The 19,396-nt window shown below is 41.0% G+C and overlaps 1 protein-coding gene across 1 annotated transcript; it reads right to left on the bottom strand.

Annotated features, from left to right (window-relative positions):
- Positions 1 to 2,806: 2,806 nt before the first annotated feature.
- Positions 2,807 to 17,484, bottom strand: FAM98A (family with sequence similarity 98 member A). The gene is made up of 9 exons (XM_015857708.2): positions 17,358 to 17,484; positions 17,140 to 17,208; positions 15,705 to 15,853; positions 14,404 to 14,538; positions 11,515 to 11,699; positions 9,046 to 9,126; positions 7,634 to 7,750; positions 5,641 to 5,808; positions 2,807 to 4,691 (listed from the first exon to the last, which is right to left on the bottom strand). The coding sequence occupies exons 2-9, from the start codon at positions 17,190 to 17,192 to the stop codon at positions 3,945 to 3,947; spliced, it is 1,635 nt and encodes a 544-aa protein (XP_015713194.1). The 5' UTR covers positions 17,193 to 17,208; positions 17,358 to 17,484; the 3' UTR covers positions 2,807 to 3,944.
- Positions 17,485 to 19,396: the final 1,912 nt, after the last annotated feature.

The following is a 19,396-nucleotide window of genomic DNA, read 5'->3' as shown; positions in this document are numbered from 1 at the left end:
GAAAAAACCACGTGGATGAGAAGGGAAATTACTGGACAATAAAGGGGAAACAATGACACTGACAGCTCTCCGAGCTGTAAAAAGCACTAAGTAAACACAAGAGAAAAAAAAAAAATGTTTTCCTTTCTAACCTTGTTTGTTTAGCCATTAGAGGTACTACTTATTTTCAGCCAAAGAGAGGAGAAGGCAGCGTTTACAGCTGGCAACAGCACTTGCTTTTTCAGTTTACATCCCTTTGAAAAGGCATAACCTGAAACAAACAACACATCAATATTTTGAGAGCATGCACAGAGGAAACAGAAGTTCATGTTCATTCACGTCACATACAGCTTGCTGGTCATAGCACTGATGTGATTCAAACATAAGGGTATGTTAATAGGCTGATAAATGAAGCTTGGAATTGACCGTGAGCCACCTTGTTTGAGATTGCTGATCCACACTCAACTTCTTCAAATACAGACGTGTTTTTGTAGCATGCCTGTTGTTCAAAGGAATCAGGAGAGGCAGCAGGATTAAGGCACTGTCAGGCTTTAGCAGTAACAACTGCATGATCTTAAACATGGCAGAACTAAGGCTAAGCCACATGAAATGAGCACAGTCAAGACTTTGTGTGTGCTGACCTCCATGGGCCTAACAGGGGACTGAGCTAACACCTGTACTCACAGAACCCACACAGGTCTCCTGGACACCTGACAGAGTCATCAGGTGATGACTAAGAAACACAGCCCAGTGCCATCCTAGGAGATGGCAGGAAGGCAATGCAAATGAGAAGTCAGAATAAAAGCTACTGGAGAAAAAAGAAAGGCACAGGGAAGAACAGAGCACGATGCCCAGAACTTGTGGAAGAAAAAGGAGTGTCAAATACGATTATCTTTAAAGGAAGAACATTTTATTCCACTATAGCACTTGCTTACTTAGTTGCCTTCTTGATCTCCTGGAGTTCTGCTTTCGATCATTGCACAATGAAATGCAGCACATATATCCAAAGCACCATAAGCTCAATAACCTCCACAAGCCATCTCTGCTGCCCCAACTTCCAGTCATAAGACTCCTTCCAGCATAGCAGGAATTATGTTTGCAAAACATTATCAGGGCATCATACAGTCAATAACAAAGCAGTGGCTGTTTGCTTTCATTAATAAAGGCTGCTCTCCCCACAAAGTTTGTTTTCTCCGGAGAACAAAGGAGTCACAGCAGACTGGGAGGAAACAACAGAATAAGGAAAACAACAACAGCTGGCAGAAGCAAAGCGTTTTCTTTCCTGTTGAAAGACTGAGGCCTCCTGTTTTGCCTCTTTCACGTGTCCCCCTCCAAAGATTGCTCCCCCTCAAACAACAGTAAAATTGGGGTCAGCTCACCCTAGGTCCTAGAAGAGGGAGGAGAGATTGTGTATTTTGAGAACAATTTAAGTAAAACAAGAGGGAAGGGAGTTCGCCCCCTCATTCCCAGCATTGCACCATACCATCTCAGCATACAGAGCTGAGAACAACCAGTACAGCAAGTCACAGTCGTGCAAAGAAACTGGCAGCTTTACCACAGGAAGATCTCTGAAGGTGCTGATGCAACTCAACCAGAGGATCTCTAAAGAACCTACTGGATTCCCTCTCACTAGATACAGGTTTGTAGCTCTTCAACACGAAGGCAGAGAACACTGGTCTCCTTGTATGAGGAGCTGTGTGAGAAAAAGCAGAATCTGTCAACTTGAAGCTATTACATTCACAGACAAAGGCTCTTTACCTCTGTCAATCTATCTTTATCAGTCTGGGACCGCCCCAATAGCAAGAATCCTATTTCTTATAAAAATAAAATTAAATTAAAAACTGATTATTCTTACACAAATGCAACTAGTCACTGGCTAATGTTCACAAGGTATTACTCTCTGAACAACAGAGTTGCATTATCTGTAGCATCCTGCTGCAAGAAACCAACATCTTCATGAAAGAGGAGCATTCACTGTAGATTAAGTTTATGATTTGAACAGTAATTACACTGAGATCAATCTATTACAGTGACCCCAATGATATGGATTCAATATGGAATCTTTTCCCTTGTTAGCCTCATTAGATCTGTTTGAAGCATTAAAAAACCAACAATAGACATTAACGGAGATTCCCAAGCGCCTTTAGAGACTTTCACTTCCAGCTTGTGAACCACTAGCAGCACCTAGTGGTCAGAATAAATAGGACATTTTCAGATCGGTCGGGTAATGAAACATGGGGAGATCAATTCTAAACATTTTATCAGCTTATTTACAGGATGGGCTTGAATAGCAGCAAGGCCTGTGTGACACATACTCCTCAAACACTCATATTATTTCAGTAATCCGAGGAACTTCTATCTGCATCCATCTAAATTCAGACCTCTGGATGTTTCAAGTAGCCCAAGGGATTGCCACCAGGTCAGTCTCTACTACAGCTACCCAGGCAAGAACCTAACCTTGCCACAAGCCCAGACAGCATCAGAAGAGCTCCCAGATGCATACCATGTACATGTGTCATGAAGGAGCCATAGCCTGACGATGGCAGAGCTTAATTCACATGGAAACCTCTAGTGAGGGAGACACTACTGCTACACCAAATCAGAGAAGGATGAGGACAAACCCCAAAACAATGAAGATCCATTCCTACCATTCACTCCTGTTCTGACAGCTTTTAAGGAGGCAAAATGCACAGTACGCCTGAGATGATTTGACCGCCTAAGAGATTAAAACAAAAACTAGGTGAAACAATCAGAAATACCTAAAAGAGTTCCCACCTACTGCAGAAACTGCTTTTTACTCATCACCAGAAGGAAAAGAAACCAAAAGCAGAGGGGAACATACAGACACTTTTATTGCTCACCCTTTATACAACAGCAAACCTTCAGCCATTTTCTTTCACAGCTTGACAATGTTTATGTACACAAAAAACCCAGCAAGAAGCATTATGTGGCTTTCAGTAAAGGAAAAAAAACAACAAAACAAACCAAACCCAACACATTAGAACATCAAACTCAGCCAGGCTTTGTTTTCTGCAGCAATAATCAAAGGGCTTCCTCCAGGCAGGAACTAAACTTCCCAGGCCGTAGTGCATTTCTTTAAAAAAGACAACCCCCAAAACAAATTGCCCTGGATCTGCTGAGCCAGTGGTATTAACTTGCAAATAAAATAATTTCACTTTTTGTTTTTTCTTCTAGCTGATTTCAAGTAAAAAATTAAGTTTGAAGGAGGAGCAACTTGTTTTGGATGGATGCAGGTCAGTTTGAATTGCTACACCTAACTACAGGCCTATGTACACTACCAGTTCACAATTTAGCTTAGTTTTAAGTGATCTTTGCAGATTTTGGCGGCGGTAAGTCTTCAGACTTGAGAAGGTGGGAAAAAAATGGTTTGATGTAAGATAAGGCTACCAAATGTGACATCTACAGCAGAGCTCATATAATAGATAACAAACCTGTCTGTTAGAGGGAAGTTGCTCTGTGGGCCTGCATGTGTGTGTAACTTTGATTAAAACAGGACAGCAATCCAAAAGCAATATTCAGCACTGATTTTAGGTCATGTAACTGAACAATGGCTAGGGGATGCAGAAATTCCATTGTATATTGCAACATATAATTGTGACTAGACCAGTCTTCATTTTTCTCAAATCAAAGTGTCAAGCAAAACACAGCAGGTAGTTTTGGAATCAATGTACTTTGAGCAGATGTCAATACAACAACAAAAGAGCATGACTATTAATTTACGATTAGGTGGAGTGCAGTGAGTAGTTATGACACATTCAATTCAGACAGACTGGGGGGGAAGGAAAGTCTACAGAAAGCTGTACTTAGTTCAGCACATAACATCCCACCCCAAAAGATTCTGCCTGACACATACAAACCTGTACTAATTCAAAAGTGATTAAATCAGGACTCTGAAACAAGGTTTTATTATCTGAGCTCTGCTGAAGCAAAAGGTTTTAGCAGCCTCAACTTGTGAAATGTCTTCCTTGTCCAAAACCAGACTGATTATACTGATAGCCTCCATGCTGGAAATGTTGCTCAAATTGCCCACCTTGATTAAAATTCTGTCCACCTCTGCCTCCCCAGCCTCCTCCTTGACCGCCACGGCCACCCCGCCCACCACGGCCACCCCGCCCTCCTCCACGGCCACCCCCTCGGTCACTGTGGGACCCGCCATCTTGGTATCTGTTGTCTTGCTGGTAGCCACCACCTCCTTGGTAGCCACTTCCCGTGTATGAACATGACTGGTAGCCACCATAGCCTCCTCCTTGATAGCCACCGCCACCACCATGGTAGCCACCCGTCTGAAAACCTGCATCTCTGTAATTGCTATCCCTGTAGTTGCCATCCTGGTAGCCACCACCTCCACCATCTGTCCACCCTCCCTGGAGTTTGTTTCCTCTTCCACCTCCTCTGCCACCATGATCATAACCGCCACGTCCTCCTCGCCCTCCTCGATCATGGCCTCCTTGATCATGACCCCCTCGTTCATGACCTCCTCTTCCTCCTCGGTCATGACCACCGTGGCTATGACCTCCATGGTCATAACCTCCTCGCCCTCCATATGAGGATTCATAGCCACCTCTTCCTCCTCGGCCACCACCTTGTTGTGGACCAGCCTCTGGTCTTTTCTGCCAGGGTGGCATCTCAGGAGGTGGTGGTTCAATTTCATTGGGCCTTCCTCCTCTATCAGGTACTCTGCCCATTAGCACCTGTAAAGAGAAAGGAACAACTGTCTTAAGAGTTGTAAGATCTCACAGAAGCAGGGTACTTTGTTAATTTTTGTTAGTCTTGAAGGACACTCAGTACTGATAATGGAATTAAGTTAACAGAATACACATCAGCAGCAGGGCAGTGGGCAGTGCCATATTCCTAGTAAAGCGTATATATGATCTGATTATATTCACATCTGTCTTCCCACTTTCTTTTAAATTTCACGCTCCAACTACACTAAAAAGGTGCAAAAATTATTGGGAGTGGGAGGTCAAATTATGCCACTATTGCATTCTAAATGAACTAGAACATTACCTGAGCTACAAAATGGAGAAAAGCACCTATGAACACACAACTTTAAAAGTATACTTTGGTGCACAGCTCCTGATCTTCAAGTTCAGCAAATGTACTTTCATGAGCCTGTAGAAACTTAATTCTTGAAACATGGAAACTGTTTAGTCAGAACCATATTTCTACACTATCATTACTAAAAGTACACTTGACTAGAATTTCTCATTTGTGTGCAGAGGAGAATCTGACCCATGACATACTCACAGATTTTAATAGATTCTATTTATGCAGGACAGAAAGTTACTGTGTAGGTGTTATTTTGGATATCATGACAGAATTAGGCAGCAGCCGTGCAAGAACATCAGTAATGCTGATAAAACTGAGCAGACAACTCCTGCTGAAAATGATCAAATGTTTCAACTTTTTTTTTTTCCAGTGCCCCTAGGAGGGGGTAATCTGAACCTTAACAAGTAAAGCCACAGTTCCTCATAATGCTCTGATGTAAGATTTATTGTATTTAATATGTCAAGTTTCTTACTCCTCATTTCCAACTTCCATTTAAGCCCATGAAAAAAAAGTAGGATTTATTACTGAATTCAAGTAACTTTAATATTCACGACAGAAAAAGTGATGTTAGCTACTTGTCCACAAGGGTACCTTATTAATGGCACATGCAGTCTTCTCTCGGATGGATCCGCTGCTCGTTCTCATAATTTTTGACAGATCTTGCCGAGCTGCCAAGAGATTTGCAACAGAAATAGTGCACTTAGTGGATAAGAGGGCACGTTTTGGCTGGTAGACTTTAGCCAGCTTTTCTGTCTGACTCTGTTGAAGAAAAGAAAAACAAAACTCAGTCAGACAAAGTGACAGGAAAACAATCTTGCCAGAAGAATCAATACTGAAGAACAAGATGTCACTGCAAATACAACAAAAAAAAAGTGCATATAAGAGCACTTTTTTTTGTAGCCAAGAATCACCACATTAAAGCTAACATTTGTCAAATTAATTTTTTATACAACAGAGGAAGCACTATTCTAAATCAACTGACAAGACACTGATTTTCTGACAATCTTAACAGCAAACATGGACAAATCTCTGCCCCACATCCATTCCATTTACACTAGCAAAGTCCCCAGCCCTGCATCACTAGAACAAGGATGCAATCACTCTTTCAGTCTTTCTTCCAATCAGCATTATCACAGAATCAAGCCATCAAGAGGTACTAGCATAACTAAATCTCTCAACTACTTGTCTCAGTTCAGTTCTTTGTCTTGCATACTGTATAGTCCACACTAGAAATTGGATCTTTGCACTCAACTTTGCTTTGCAATCAATCTCTCTCCCTCTACTGCATTATAGTATTCATATTTCAAATATCTTAAGGCACGATAGCAGTTATCCAGTTGACAGAGGTAACAGAAATCTGCATGAGTAAATACGCTGGTTACGTCTCTGCGTGGTCAGAGCATAATGTAGGTTGCAGTTAAGATAAAACAGATTGCAATACTCAGCCAAAATGGCTGCAGAGACAGCTGGACTTCTATTGACAGCGGTGGGAACAGGCAAGGGAGGTTTTCCAACACATTTCTCAACAGGGTAAGAATTTGAGAACAAGTTTTAAAACCCTAAAATCCTATTTTTCACCTAAAAGCAGAACTGGAAATGATAAAAGGGGAGGTATGCATTTCCAAGCGACTCCAAGCTAAATTTTTAGAACCAAGAGCTTCTACTCTTACACTGCAACTGAATAGAGTATATTCAGAATTAAGGAAAACATTAACTTTGTTACCTGACAGCTCACATTTTACAATTAAAATGCAGTTGCTTTTGTATAAATCACATACCAAAGTAAAACATTTGACAATTCTTGGTCACAAATTCTGACTAAAACCACAGTCTCAAAACTGCTAGCAGCGTTAGCAGACTTGGTTTAGCTGTTGAAAATAAAAGTTACATATCACTTTTAAGATCCTGACATACTTTGTGTCTGCTTTTTTTTTAAACTATAAAACATAGGGAATGTGGAGAGCATGTAACTAATTTTAAAAGCATATTACTTGGAGAAAGCACAGCTCACGTCATAGCCACTTGCACAGTTCAAAGACGAGAACAGCATATAAAATATTACCCTGACTATGAGGCAAAAGTGCAAGCAGTGCCTTAGGAGCTATTCACATGGGCATCTGTTGAGATGTGCCTGCAGACGCACTTTGAGGAAATCTGATAACTGTAGACAGCACAAAGCTAAAGGGTCATCAAGAGAAAGATGCTATTATATCATCACATAAATGCAGCACTTTGAGATTCACACTGAGGTCCTCTCAATGCAAATGGTTGTAGCCATAATCTTCTGTTACTATTTTTCTAGCATCCACTATGTACAGTAACTGTACATCCTGGCTTTTGTGTATGTTACACATGGTCCATCATCTCATCCCACATGCTGCTTTTAAACTCAAAGAGATCAGTTTAAAGTAAAATTTGGCGGTCATCTTATACGGACAGAAAATTCTTTATAAAACACAAACCAAAATCAGATAACTCCTCTGGTTATATCTTGCTCAAAGGGTAAAACAACAAAGCAGTTTTCCAGGGATAATTAAGATAAAGAATGACCATAAACCAGAACTTCACAGCAAGTTATTTGTACCTTAGCTCTATCTGACCAGCCAAAGGACTGCACGGTAACATCCAATCGTTTGACTAACAGTTTTCTTCGGACTTCATATTCGTTGACTATGGCTTGATTAATTGCTTCAATTTTTTCCTGAAACAAAAATTTACAAACATAACCGACAGATTAGAGATAAAACATTTCTATTTCAGACAATAAATTACATGGATAAAAGAGAACCAGACACACACAAACATTAATCAGGACTTAAGCCTGCAATCAACTATCTTGTCAAATGGGTCCACATAAGGTATGTTTTCTGACAGTTTTCCCAAAGGCTTCACAGGCTACTACCTCTACATTCAGTCTGGTACTAACTTGTATCTAACAGGCACAATAGTTTGTTGCTCATAAGGAACTTAAAGCTGTTGATGCATTTCTCAATACTCCCAGGACAGAGAAGCAAAAAGTGAGAAAAGACCAGATGCAGCACGCTGAAGGAGATACAAGGACAACCTAAATCCTAGGGACCAAAGAGCCCTTGCCTGCTTAAAAAGAAGTAAGCTTAAGGCCAAAGATAGAGCACTAAAAGTAACATACTGTAAGAGGATCTCGATTAAAACACAATCTGCATACAGACATGACAACTAAGTGCCCTACAGGTAGAAGACATCACTAGAAATACACATGGTAGCACACAATGCTCTCGTCAGAGCAACAGTTGAGATATGCTCCAGTGAGGAAATGATTTGTGTACAGATATAAGTCTGACTGAAGGGAAGTGGTGGGTGCCCACTTTCAGCCCAGACAGTACAAGTATTTGAGGATACAGACTGTTGGAAATAGAAAGCCTTCAAGACTTCGAGAAAGAGGCCCAAAAGAGACTCAGTCTTAATCATAGCTTTGTACTGTTCAGCAGCAGCACCTCACCAAGGCAACATCCTTCTAGAGCAGTAGATGACAAAACCAAGTCCTGATTGGAGATGATCATGGTTCTGCCACCTGGGCGTACAGCCTCTCAGCTTCCACCTGCACACTCACTACTTCATAGGGAAGAGACTATGAAGGAAGAATACTACTCCAGCAGCACAGAAAGAGAGGAAGAAACAAGAGGAGGACCCATAGGCTAGCTAAAAAGAAGCTACAGAAAGGAGTGTTACATTATGTCAGCAAAGCTACATCATTCCAGCACTGGAAAGCAGCAGAAGAGGAAAGGAACAAGCACACAGCTCAGCCACTATAAATAGCAGCTTTCTCTCTTATTATGGAAAACATTTGTATGCATCTGTTCATACAGATTCATGAGCTCAATAAAGATCTTTCAGCAGTTCTTGAGGATTTATGTATCAGCATATATTTTTAAAACACTGCAAAAAAAAAAAAAATTGTCTTTTCCTCTTTATATAAGTGACCAAAGGAAATAGGCTCTAACACTTGCAACTGCTTACCCAGTGAGCCGGTCCCAGCTGTTTCTTCAAGAGAGGTTTTCCAACATGATTAGGTGGAACCTTTGCTAGGGTTTCTTTCAGCTGTTAGGAGACATACCAAAATATAAGCATTGCCTGAAAAGTAGCTTTTTAAGATTCAGCTTACAGCAGAAGACTATTAAATGGTCACAGACAAAACAAAGCAGCTTCCAATATCAAGTTTTCTTTGAGACAGAGAACAAAATATACCTATTTTGGAAAGCAAAAATAGGCAAAAAGTATTTTAGTATTTCTGGTAGTCCTGGCTACAATTATCTAAAAATTGAGAGGATTACAGAGATACACACTTAAAATAGTATGTTTCCATGAACTACAGCTCCCCTTGAACACAAATACTCTACGCGTCATCCTCTTAATTTAGGAAAAAAACAGAAAAGCTTGTATCAAAAAGGTTTAGACTACAGGAAACAACAGAACCTAAAAAAAATAATCTCTTTTCAATCAAAAGGAAAAAGCATTCAATATGATTCAATATTTCATTTGGATTTTAAAAATGTGGGTACTATTGTTAGAAGTTTTGAGATGGGAAAAGATAACCTACAGACTTTATGGGGAAGAAATGGAGCAGCAAGGACAAAGACTTGGATCAAAGTATGCTGGAATTATGAAGCTTCACTTGTCCACTACTGCAAACCACATTTTTCAGCCCTTTCAACTGTTCATTCTAGCAGTAAATTGAACAGGTATGGTGACCCTGTCTTCCAATAGGTGTTGAGCGTCCCATTTGTTAAACAGAGATTTTAAATGGAATAGCAGAGCTGTGGGTGGATCGTTAACAATGAGTCAAATATACAAAGATGGCATCCCAAACCAAAACACAAACATCAAGAAAAATATAGCTAGATTTTCTTACTACAGGACAAAGTGTTGCCATTGCAAGGCTCACTTTTTTAAGAACAAGTAAACTGAAGGGTGATTCCTTGCTTAACTATCTCCTTAAAATGAATATTTTACTTGACTTAGTTTTCACATTCTTCTCAACTTTGTGACACATTTTCATTGGAAAATAAGATTATTTTTTTTTAATTAATTAGATAGATTTACTTTATCCTCAAACACTACCAGCACCTGACATGTTTGGACCGTAAGCTGTACAGTATTTCGGAAGTAACACAGAACCATAGCATCATTTGTGTTGGAAGGGATCCTTAAAGGTCACCCAGTCCAACTCCCCTGCAATGAACAGGGTTAGATCAGGTTGCTCAGAGCCTGATCTGCAGGTTAAATCTTTTACTTCATTAAACTGTAAAGATTGTTCATATAGAATACAACCTATGGATACAAATCATAAAGGTAACATTTATGTAGCCTTAATGATTTTACAAGGTGTATCCAAGTTGGGCTATAAAGAAAGACAAGGAAATTCAATGAGACAGTAAAGCAAAGCATTAGATTCAGAAGATTATGATCATATCATTTGTGTTTTTACAGCTAGTGCTGTTCATTTTTATGAGTATTTTTTACTTTTTCTTGAAAATGGAAGCACAGATTTCTTAACGCATCTAATCGACAAGTGCCCATAACGCCAAAACCAGAAAAAACCCAAACTGCTTCCATTCCACATCCTGGGCTGATGGAAAAACCATCATTCCCTTCTTCAACAGGTCAAACCAAACAAGATTTTTTGTTTGGTTGTTGTTTTTGCTTTTTTTTAATAAGGGTGGGGAGCATGAAATAGAGCGCTGGTTCCAGCTGCTTCAATTTGGTTAAGTACAATGCAACTAAAGAGTTACTTAAAGAACTTTTCTGAGAGCATTCTGTGGAGCTACATAAACACATCTGTTCTTTAAAGTTCACAAAGATTCTTTGCTTCTGTTCTGTTTTCCCCTGCAAGAGGAAAAATTGTGTGTCTGTACACTGGATAGTCTATTCCACTTCATTTTTTGGCTTTGTAAGAATTGCTCGAACAAAAGGAAAACTTTAAGAAAACAAAGTGCAACCTGGAGAACACATACATGTAAAGAAACAAAAATGGAACCACAAGAACTGATAAAGCCTCAGGGAAAAGGGGTGAACTTAACTTTAGCTATAACACCACCTTTTAATTTGAACGTTTTTAACAGGAAATTCCTGTAGAAGCTTGTTCTTATGTCTGTATCTTGAAATAGATTTCTCCTTAATATTCTTCCCAAGGGCTAAGCTCAGCATTTTCTACGTCTCCTGCAACAGGTGATGACATTAAAACCAAGAGCAGAGTAAGAAACACCTCACCCTTTAAGGCAACGATAGCACTAGTCCCTGACCCCATGCCTTGGCATTGAAAAAGCCTTTAAGCTCATTTTCCAAATTCTGACTCTTGGCACACCCAGTAAACCACCACAATTCAAACTCTGGAATTTCAAGAGAGACAAATCTCTCCTTGGTAGCAAACTATTTTCCATCGAAACAGCAACACAGTAAGCACTCTAGTTTTGTTCCTTCGGTTCTTACTTTTTTTTCAATTCCACTGAAGAACTGGAACATCGTTATGTTGGCTGGAGGCTTGGACATGCCTAAAGCAATACATATGCCTTTTAGCTCCTGAAAGACTTCACTGCCACCTCCTTCCTGTGCTTTTTTAGGAGGGGCGTTCACACACAGCATTCTGGCAGCTTCCAGTTCTGAGATGAGGTATGCTGGGGTAAGAAAAATTAGATTTCAGCATCAGATACAGCCTAGGAAAATATTTTAGAACCAATAACAACTCAAGTGCTCACAATCAACTAATGTGCAAATGGCATGGCTTAGTTAAAGCTGTAATTCTGGTATCCACACAATATTTCTAACAACCACTAAGGTCAATGCTAGATACAAATTAACAGGAGAAAAGTTCAGTGCAACAAATAAAAGCCTGGAAAAAAAATCCCTACAATTCTGACAGGTATTATTACAGATTTCAGTGCACAACTCTTTTCCTTCAGGCTTTGCCCAGCAAGGACAGGAGACTAGGAACAAGAAAATAAGCAGGATGAGAGACTCACACATGCACTTAAAGCTAAACATGCAAACACTGCTCAAGGCTCTGGGAAATGACACAAGGACGTGAGTAAATAAAAGTGAAATGTTGGATGAGTCCCTTCTACTTTTCCCATGAATGATGCAGAGTGGAAAAACAATCTCACTTTTTAAAGTAATGTTGAGTATTCAGGTTTACCATCCCAGAAAAGAAAACAGCAATTGATAAAGCCAAAGCCAGAATGCATGCAAAGCTCCCCGACATTAGAACTGTGAGAGCCTATCACCACATCTGAACTCCTTTGTCAATAAAATAAAACAAAATAGTGACAGGATGACATGAAATGGTTTTAAGCTGGAAGTGGGTAGTTTTAGACTAGATATTAGAAAGAAATTCTTTACAGTGAGGCTGGTGAGACACTGAACAGGCTGCCCAGAGAGGCTATGGATTCCCCCTCCCTGGAGGTGTCCTCAAGGCCCCTGGATGCGGCTGTGAGCAACCTGGTCTACAGGGAGGTGTCCCTGCCTGGAGCAGGGGGTTGGAACTACGTGATTTTAAAGGTCTCTTCCAGCTCAAACCATTCTATGAAAAATCACAACATTTCTGAATGTGGTCTGAGGCTGTAATTGCAGCACTGTGATGTAGGTTACAGTAATAGCGTACAGCCTTCAGCTGAAGTTTCCACAATACTAGGATTTGAATTAAAAAAAACCACATTTAACAATACTTTTGTCTTGAATCACACTGGGTGTGTTTAACATCAATTTAAAGAATTAGTTCTTAAAACAAGGATTGAAAGACGCTACAGTGATTTAAAAAAAGACCTCTGAATATATAAAACTATAATATTAAAAAACAAAAAAACAGCTTACTACCTCCAAAACTGGAATTTTCTTTTGCCTATGCCAGCACTGCACTGAATTGAGTGATGCTGCTCACCAAGACTGTCCTGCCTACTTATGTTTAGCTGGTGCTTTTGGTCAGAATACTGTTTTGCCTTTCAAGTGACATAAGCTATGCTGCATTTTGGTTCTGCTTTTAATATAAAATACCCCAGCACTCACACTCAAAGCATAAATCTTTTTCCAAAAACAAAAAAGAAAATAAAATGAGTTTATGGCTCACATAAAACAGGACACCTAATAAGTTAGTTTGATGCAGGTAATGAAAGCTGTGTGAAAGTTTTAGGTATTAGGATTATGTTATACACAAAGACTTTGGCATCAATTTCAAGTCCACATTTAACAGTAAACAAAGTATTCCTGCCAGATGGAACACAAGAGTTCAGCTTCTGAACATAACCTTATATTACCAACATGTACATCACCCAAGACCTCTGGGATAAGCCCAGTCACTCGCAAGCCAAATTTACTGAATGGCTTAGCTCACAGAGAACAAGTCAAAGGGCAGAATTGTTTGAACTATTAATGCGATGCGATTAATGTGATGATTACCTCATTTCACCTGATATTTTTGAACATATTATCAAATTGAGTTCGGATTTAAGCCTTACTACCTATTCTTTTCCAGCTGCTGCAATACAGGAACCTACACTATAATTCATTTCTCAGCTGGAGGTAGAATGATATTCCTGCTTTGAACAGGTAAAGAATCAGAAGCAGCTGAAAACAAAACAAATGCTGAATTTAAGACCAGATTCAATTTAGCATTAAGATTCTTAACTCTGACACTTGCCATTTTATTTGTTTTAAATGTGCATCAACATTACATATGTTTTCCAAACTTCAGTGCTATTTCTTCCACACTTAAAATTCCTGAGCAGGAATAAAAGCAAGTAAGATTTTCAGGATGGAAAAGCGACAGGAGGACATCACTTGCTACTATTCATTTCTTTTGAAGCAACAGAAAGTAATATTGAGAGTGTTTACTAAGGGAGATAATCAAAAGAACTTGAGCTGGGATCTTTTCCACAACAATTTCAACTACTGTAGGAGAGCAGGAAAATGCAAGTCCTATTGCACCTTGCAAGTCAGCTGAGGGGGACACTAAAGTGATGATGCATCTGATGTTAGTGGATGTTTTTATGTCCTTTCTGAACAAAGCTCAGTAGCTAAATCTTGATAGAAGTCTCACATGATTTTCCACTTCAGAGCACCTTCTGAGAAGCAGGAGAGGCTTTTCACTAGTGAATGCAAGAAGGGTTAACACTCAAAATATCGTCATGCACTGGCTACAGAGTGACTGGTAAATTTATGAGACCCTAACGTGTAATAGTCTGACACCAGACATTACAGGGAAAAAATATTATTAACTTTAGGTAGCTGCTTTTATAGCGAAACAAAGCACCTTGTCATAACATCTCACTAAGTGTAAGAACATGAGTCTTTGCACAGAAACCACATTTGCTTGCAATTTCAACTTACTAAGCAGCAAGAGACAGTTCTTTTGGTTAAGAAGGCGTTTTGTCACATCTCCTGACGTTAACGATGTGTAAGGACAGTTCATTTCAGCCAGCAACCCACTCACTTCGAGTTGAAATTCTTCAGCTTCATTTGGACCTTAGAAGAAAAATAATCATTTGTTTATAGCTTGACTTTTCTGGCAATGAATGAACTAAGTTTACTCTTAAAAATAATAATGCTTTGCTTCAGTTGCTTTCTAACATGAAAATCCTACCTGCAATGGAAGCCAAATGCATTTAGAGTTTTTCAAAGACAGAGCACAACCTCTTTGGAGGTTTGATGTCCCTCATTATTGCAAAATTATCTTTCACTGAAAACTTAACCCAGCTACAACAGACAGCCACTGGCAAATCCTACAGTGAAAAGGGATACTGAAAACAACGTAAATTCTACAGTGTATTTTAAGTAGACCAATTGCTCGCACTACAAACATGTTAAATAAACCTGGTACGGTCAGAATAATACGGTTTATGAGTGTTCATGTTTGCATTTCCTAAGTCAGCTAACATTTGTCAACTGATCTTATTTCCTACTAACATCATTTGAAAATAATTAAGTCGTTTAAGCCAAAGATCAGTTTCCAGTACAAGTATCAGCCTAAGTGCTACTAGTGAAACAAGCCTGAAATTATTAAGCCAAATTATGGGAAAAAAATAAAAGGGATAAAGTAACAGTCGTCTTTTGAAGAGAGACTGTAAATTACAGACTGTCTTGGGCTAAACTCGAGTCACACAGAATGAAGGAAGGACTTGGTTATATATGACAAATAAAATGTTGGCAATTTGAAATTGGTGTTTAGAATACTGCCAAACTGTAAGGTGTACAGGGAGAAACTTATACCACTACAGGCAGTGAAAAGCTCTGTTATTAGTGGTAGGGAGTCAATTACACTCACAGAAGAAGGAATATTATCAAAACCAGTAAGGAAAACAGCATATTGAAATAAGCCTTCTCGTGATCTAATAAAACAACTAATTTTTCCTTAAATCCATTCCCAAAATTTAAGAAGCATCTACATTTGTACCACTGAACAAAGCTAGTACCAAAATACTCAATAACAAAATGTTTGATCCCTGTTATTACTTCAGCTTCTACTGGCTGCTCATTAGGCAAGTCTGAAATCTGAGGTGGAAAACAACTGAAAATCTGACAGCATACAGACAGTACACAGTGGTACATCAGGTATAGCAGCTGGCAACCCAGATACAGCAGGCAAGAACACACGTGAAGTGCACATTTGTGCTAGAGTTATGGCTACTTACTGTTAGTTGCTTGCACATTTTCCTCTAGTTTACAGAACAGCCGTAACTCAGATACCAACCAAGCACAGAGTTTGGTGAACTCAGGGGAACTGGCTCCACGAGAGACTGCCTGAGCCAGTGCTCCGTCATCTAACAACGGACCTTTGTAACTGCCATGCAAAACAAAAGCACAGTTCATTAAAGTTGACAGTGACCGACGTCCTGTTGCACATTTATTTTATGCTCTATATATATTGAGAGCTACACCCTCATCAGATATGAAATGCTGAACATCTAAAACTGTACGATAAATTCCTGTGCTGAGCTGTAAATGTCTGAGTAAGCCCAATCTGTCTGTGCACATTAGCTCAATGGCACTGAGACTGTGGCACAAGACATTACAATCAAATGTCTTTTTATCCTGGAGAAGGCCACCATATACAGCTGCAATTTCCTTGTCTCCAGCTCTTGGAGACACTATACTTACCTTAGACAACTACAGTCCTAAAATATCATTTCTGAACGCTGCTTTATAGCATATTGAACTATATGTATGTAGTATGGTGAACTACTGGATTGGTGCTTTTTCTGCCACTTCCTATTAAGTGTTAAAGGAAGGACTTTGATGCTTTAAAACACCTGACAGGCTAAAGGTCCTTTTTCCTAGTATTTTCCTTTGACAGATACAACATCTTAACTGTAATATCGATGCTAACTGTGATTTAAGGGATACAGCTCCTTGGCTAGCAGTCTAATCTGAAGACCCTTGACTGTGAGCAGCCTCTTACTTCTGTTCATGCTCCCACAGCTGCCTACACTCCACAGCTACTTTCTCTTAGTAGCACAATGTTGTCAGGTCTGTTTGCTCCCTGAAGCCAGAAATACCCTTTCAAACATATGGCAAGTGCATCGTGGCAGGGACCTTTTCGCATTTCAATCATTGCAATACCAGCCAAAACAGAAGCCTATTTGTCAATCTGGGGAGTTATCATCACCAGCGTAGCCTGGAAATATAATCTTTGTGGTTCAAGTCACACTCCAACAAAGCGATTTATGGGAACATGGCCAACGTGAGTCAATACAGCTGTTTGCACAGAACCGGCAGCAGCAAAGTCCCAACTGCTGCTGCCCTGAGCTCCCAGCAGTGCGAGCTTACAGCACCACACCTTCTGCTCCCTCTCTTTTGTATTGATATAACCTTTAGCGACCCTGCTGAAACATAAGCTTTAAACTACAAAAGTTTCCTGTGCAATGCAAAAAAAAAAAAAAGTGCTAAGTCATCAACAGCTTTTCAGTTGTCATTATTCATCCAAAACACAAAAACCACACAGTTTTCCTGCCTCCACACTTCCCCGTTCCCCACCTCCGGCCTGAGGTTCCTGAGGAGAGGCTCCACCACAGCTCAGGAATAGCTGCAGCCCCGACCGGTCCCCACACAGCCCGCACCCGCACCTACCCCAGGTCCTCCAGCGACTCCAGCACGTCGCTCTCCAGCAGCTCGAACTCCATCCTGCGGCGGGGAAACCTGCGCGACAGCGGCACTCAGCAGCCCCGTTACCCGCAGCAGCCCCGTTACCTGCCCGGCCCCGTTCCCCGCCCGGCCCCTCTGAGGAACAACGGCCGCGCCCCGCAGCGAGCTGAGCAACCCCCGTCACGCGCCGCCGCCCCACGCACACTGCACGTCCGCTGCACGTCCACTGCTCTTATGCTGCTCGCACGCCGTTACGCCGCCGACTGCCGGGTTGGCATGTCAGGGTGGGGGGAGGCGGGCGGGCCTCCGGGCTGCCCCGAAACGCGCCTGACCAGCGAGACCTTCTCCTGCGGCCTTATCCTCCCACCCGCAGCGTCAGACCGCGCTGAGCAAAGGAGATGAGAGTGTGAGTGGAAACGGCTGGCTGCTTTTGTAGGGCGAAAGCACGAGAGGAGCCGAGGAGGATGTGATTCTATTCAGGCTCCGCTGTGGGCAGCCCCCGAGTGAAGGACCCCTTCTCGCCGCCGCGGAGCTCACGCTGGAATGCGTTGGGGCGAGCGGCGCCGGGCGGAGAGGGACGGGGCGGCGCGGGGGACAAAAAGCCTCAGAGACAGCGCGCTTCGCGCAGCGCTGGGACCAGCGGGGACCACAACTCCCAGCCTTCACCTTATGGCCGCCTCCAGGACTGAAGTGGCTCAAGGGGCCATAAAGAGCCCTTGGCTACCGTATCAATCACCGCTTCTAAAGGCTGGCCAATCTACTGAGGGGAGAAATGCCTCCTCAGGGCCAACAGCTTAACGAGAAATGAGCAGTGTGGGCATTTACTTGCTTCTGGTTAGATAACAGTTGATATAGAGTAGCCACAAGCTCCCAGCAAGCTGCCTTACCATGGCTGGGCTAAACTTGTCTATGAAGTTGTCTATAAAGTTGTCTATAAAGTATAAACTTGTCTATGAAGTTGTCCTGCTTTTACTTCAGTCCGTCCATCTCAATTGCTCTGTTTAGCTGCTCTGTGATTGGAACCTGGGGGGCTGTTTCTTTCCTCCCAGGTTCAACACTGCAGCTGAAGACTTGTGACACTTCAGTGTGTTCAGCCTCTGTGCAGCTGAATACAGGGTCCAGATCATGGAGAAACGCAGCATCTCGAGGCCAAAGCCTGTTACAGGAGGGACTATTCATATGTCTCAACTTTCCACTAAGGACCTTCATCCCAGATCTGCATCCCAGTCCAACAGAGAAGGAAACATCACCAACCCCATCCTCTTCCTATTTGCACAAGTGCTGCTTTCTGGCCATCTGTATACTATCAGCATAAGCTCATTTTCTAGAGTAGCTTGATCTCTTCTGCTCTCCAGCTCCGGTTGCTAAAGGAAGAGATAAAAGTACTTGCAATCTGTTCTAGACAGGGTGTTTGAATCCACCCTCATGTTACTCCTCTACTAAAGGATATCAGTGCTATGAAATCTAGTTTACAAAACAGCCTCTGCAGCAGCAAATTAATGCAACAGCAAGCAGAGACTAGACCATTGAATACTTCAGATTTTACAGATGGGCAACTGCTGCTAGGAACCGTGTTAGCATAACATGGACCTTGCATAGGGAATACAACCATTTCTGAAGTGCTACCTTTCTCTGAACAGCAGCAGCAAACTAGCTCATGTTTTCTCATCACAAAGGTAAAATAGGATGAGTGTATCTGTACACGGTAAAGAAATATACCACACATTTTTTTCCTAGGATAATCAGCCACTGTGATAATCTGCAAAAAGTCAGGCTGTCTGTTGTGTTTATCCTTTTACACACTTGATATCCCCTGCTAGGACATTTTTGTTGGTAAAACATAGCAGTATCTCTCTCAGATAGAGTAACTATGGAAAGGGTTAACAAGACTTCTGTGAACATATGAGAAAAAAAGCTTGGGTGAGCTGGTTGCTGAGTTGCAAAATAACAATAAAAATAACAATAAAAATAACAATAAGTATCCAGATTAAGTATTTAGGCAGTATTAAAAAGCCTTTTTTCCTTCAATTGAGCAGCTCTTCCAAGAGATACTACAGAGCCAAAAAGGCCTTGTGAATCAAGAAGCTTCATAAATCAGCTCCTTCTCTCAGAACTATTGAATCCTGAAGCAGCCTGCACACTGTTCATCTTCTTCAGAGAAAAGTTTTTAAACAAAAAGCACTCGGGGTCCACTATTATTTCATAAATGTTTAATGTTTGTTTTTAAAATAGTACTGTTTAA

This window comes from Coturnix japonica, chromosome 3 (assembly GCF_001577835.2).
Source record: "Coturnix japonica isolate 7356 chromosome 3, Coturnix japonica 2.1, whole genome shotgun sequence".
Classification (NCBI taxonomy): domain Eukaryota; kingdom Metazoa; phylum Chordata; class Aves; order Galliformes; family Phasianidae; genus Coturnix; species Coturnix japonica.
This window is presented reverse-complemented; position numbering and strand designations above follow the sequence as displayed.

Coding starts and splice junctions, on each gene's coding strand:
- FAM98A (XM_015857708.2), bottom strand. CDS start 17,192: ATGGAGTTCGAGCTGCTGGAGAGCGACGTGCTGGAGTCGCTGGAGGAC. Junction 9,127..11,514: donor TCAGTGGAATTGAAAAAAAA/GTAAGAACCGAA, acceptor GTCTCCTAACAG/CTGAAAGAAACCCTAGCAAA. Junction 7,751..9,045: donor AGCTGGGACCGGCTCACTGG/GTAAGCAGTTGC, acceptor TTTTTGTTTCAG/GAAAAAATTGAAGCAATTAA.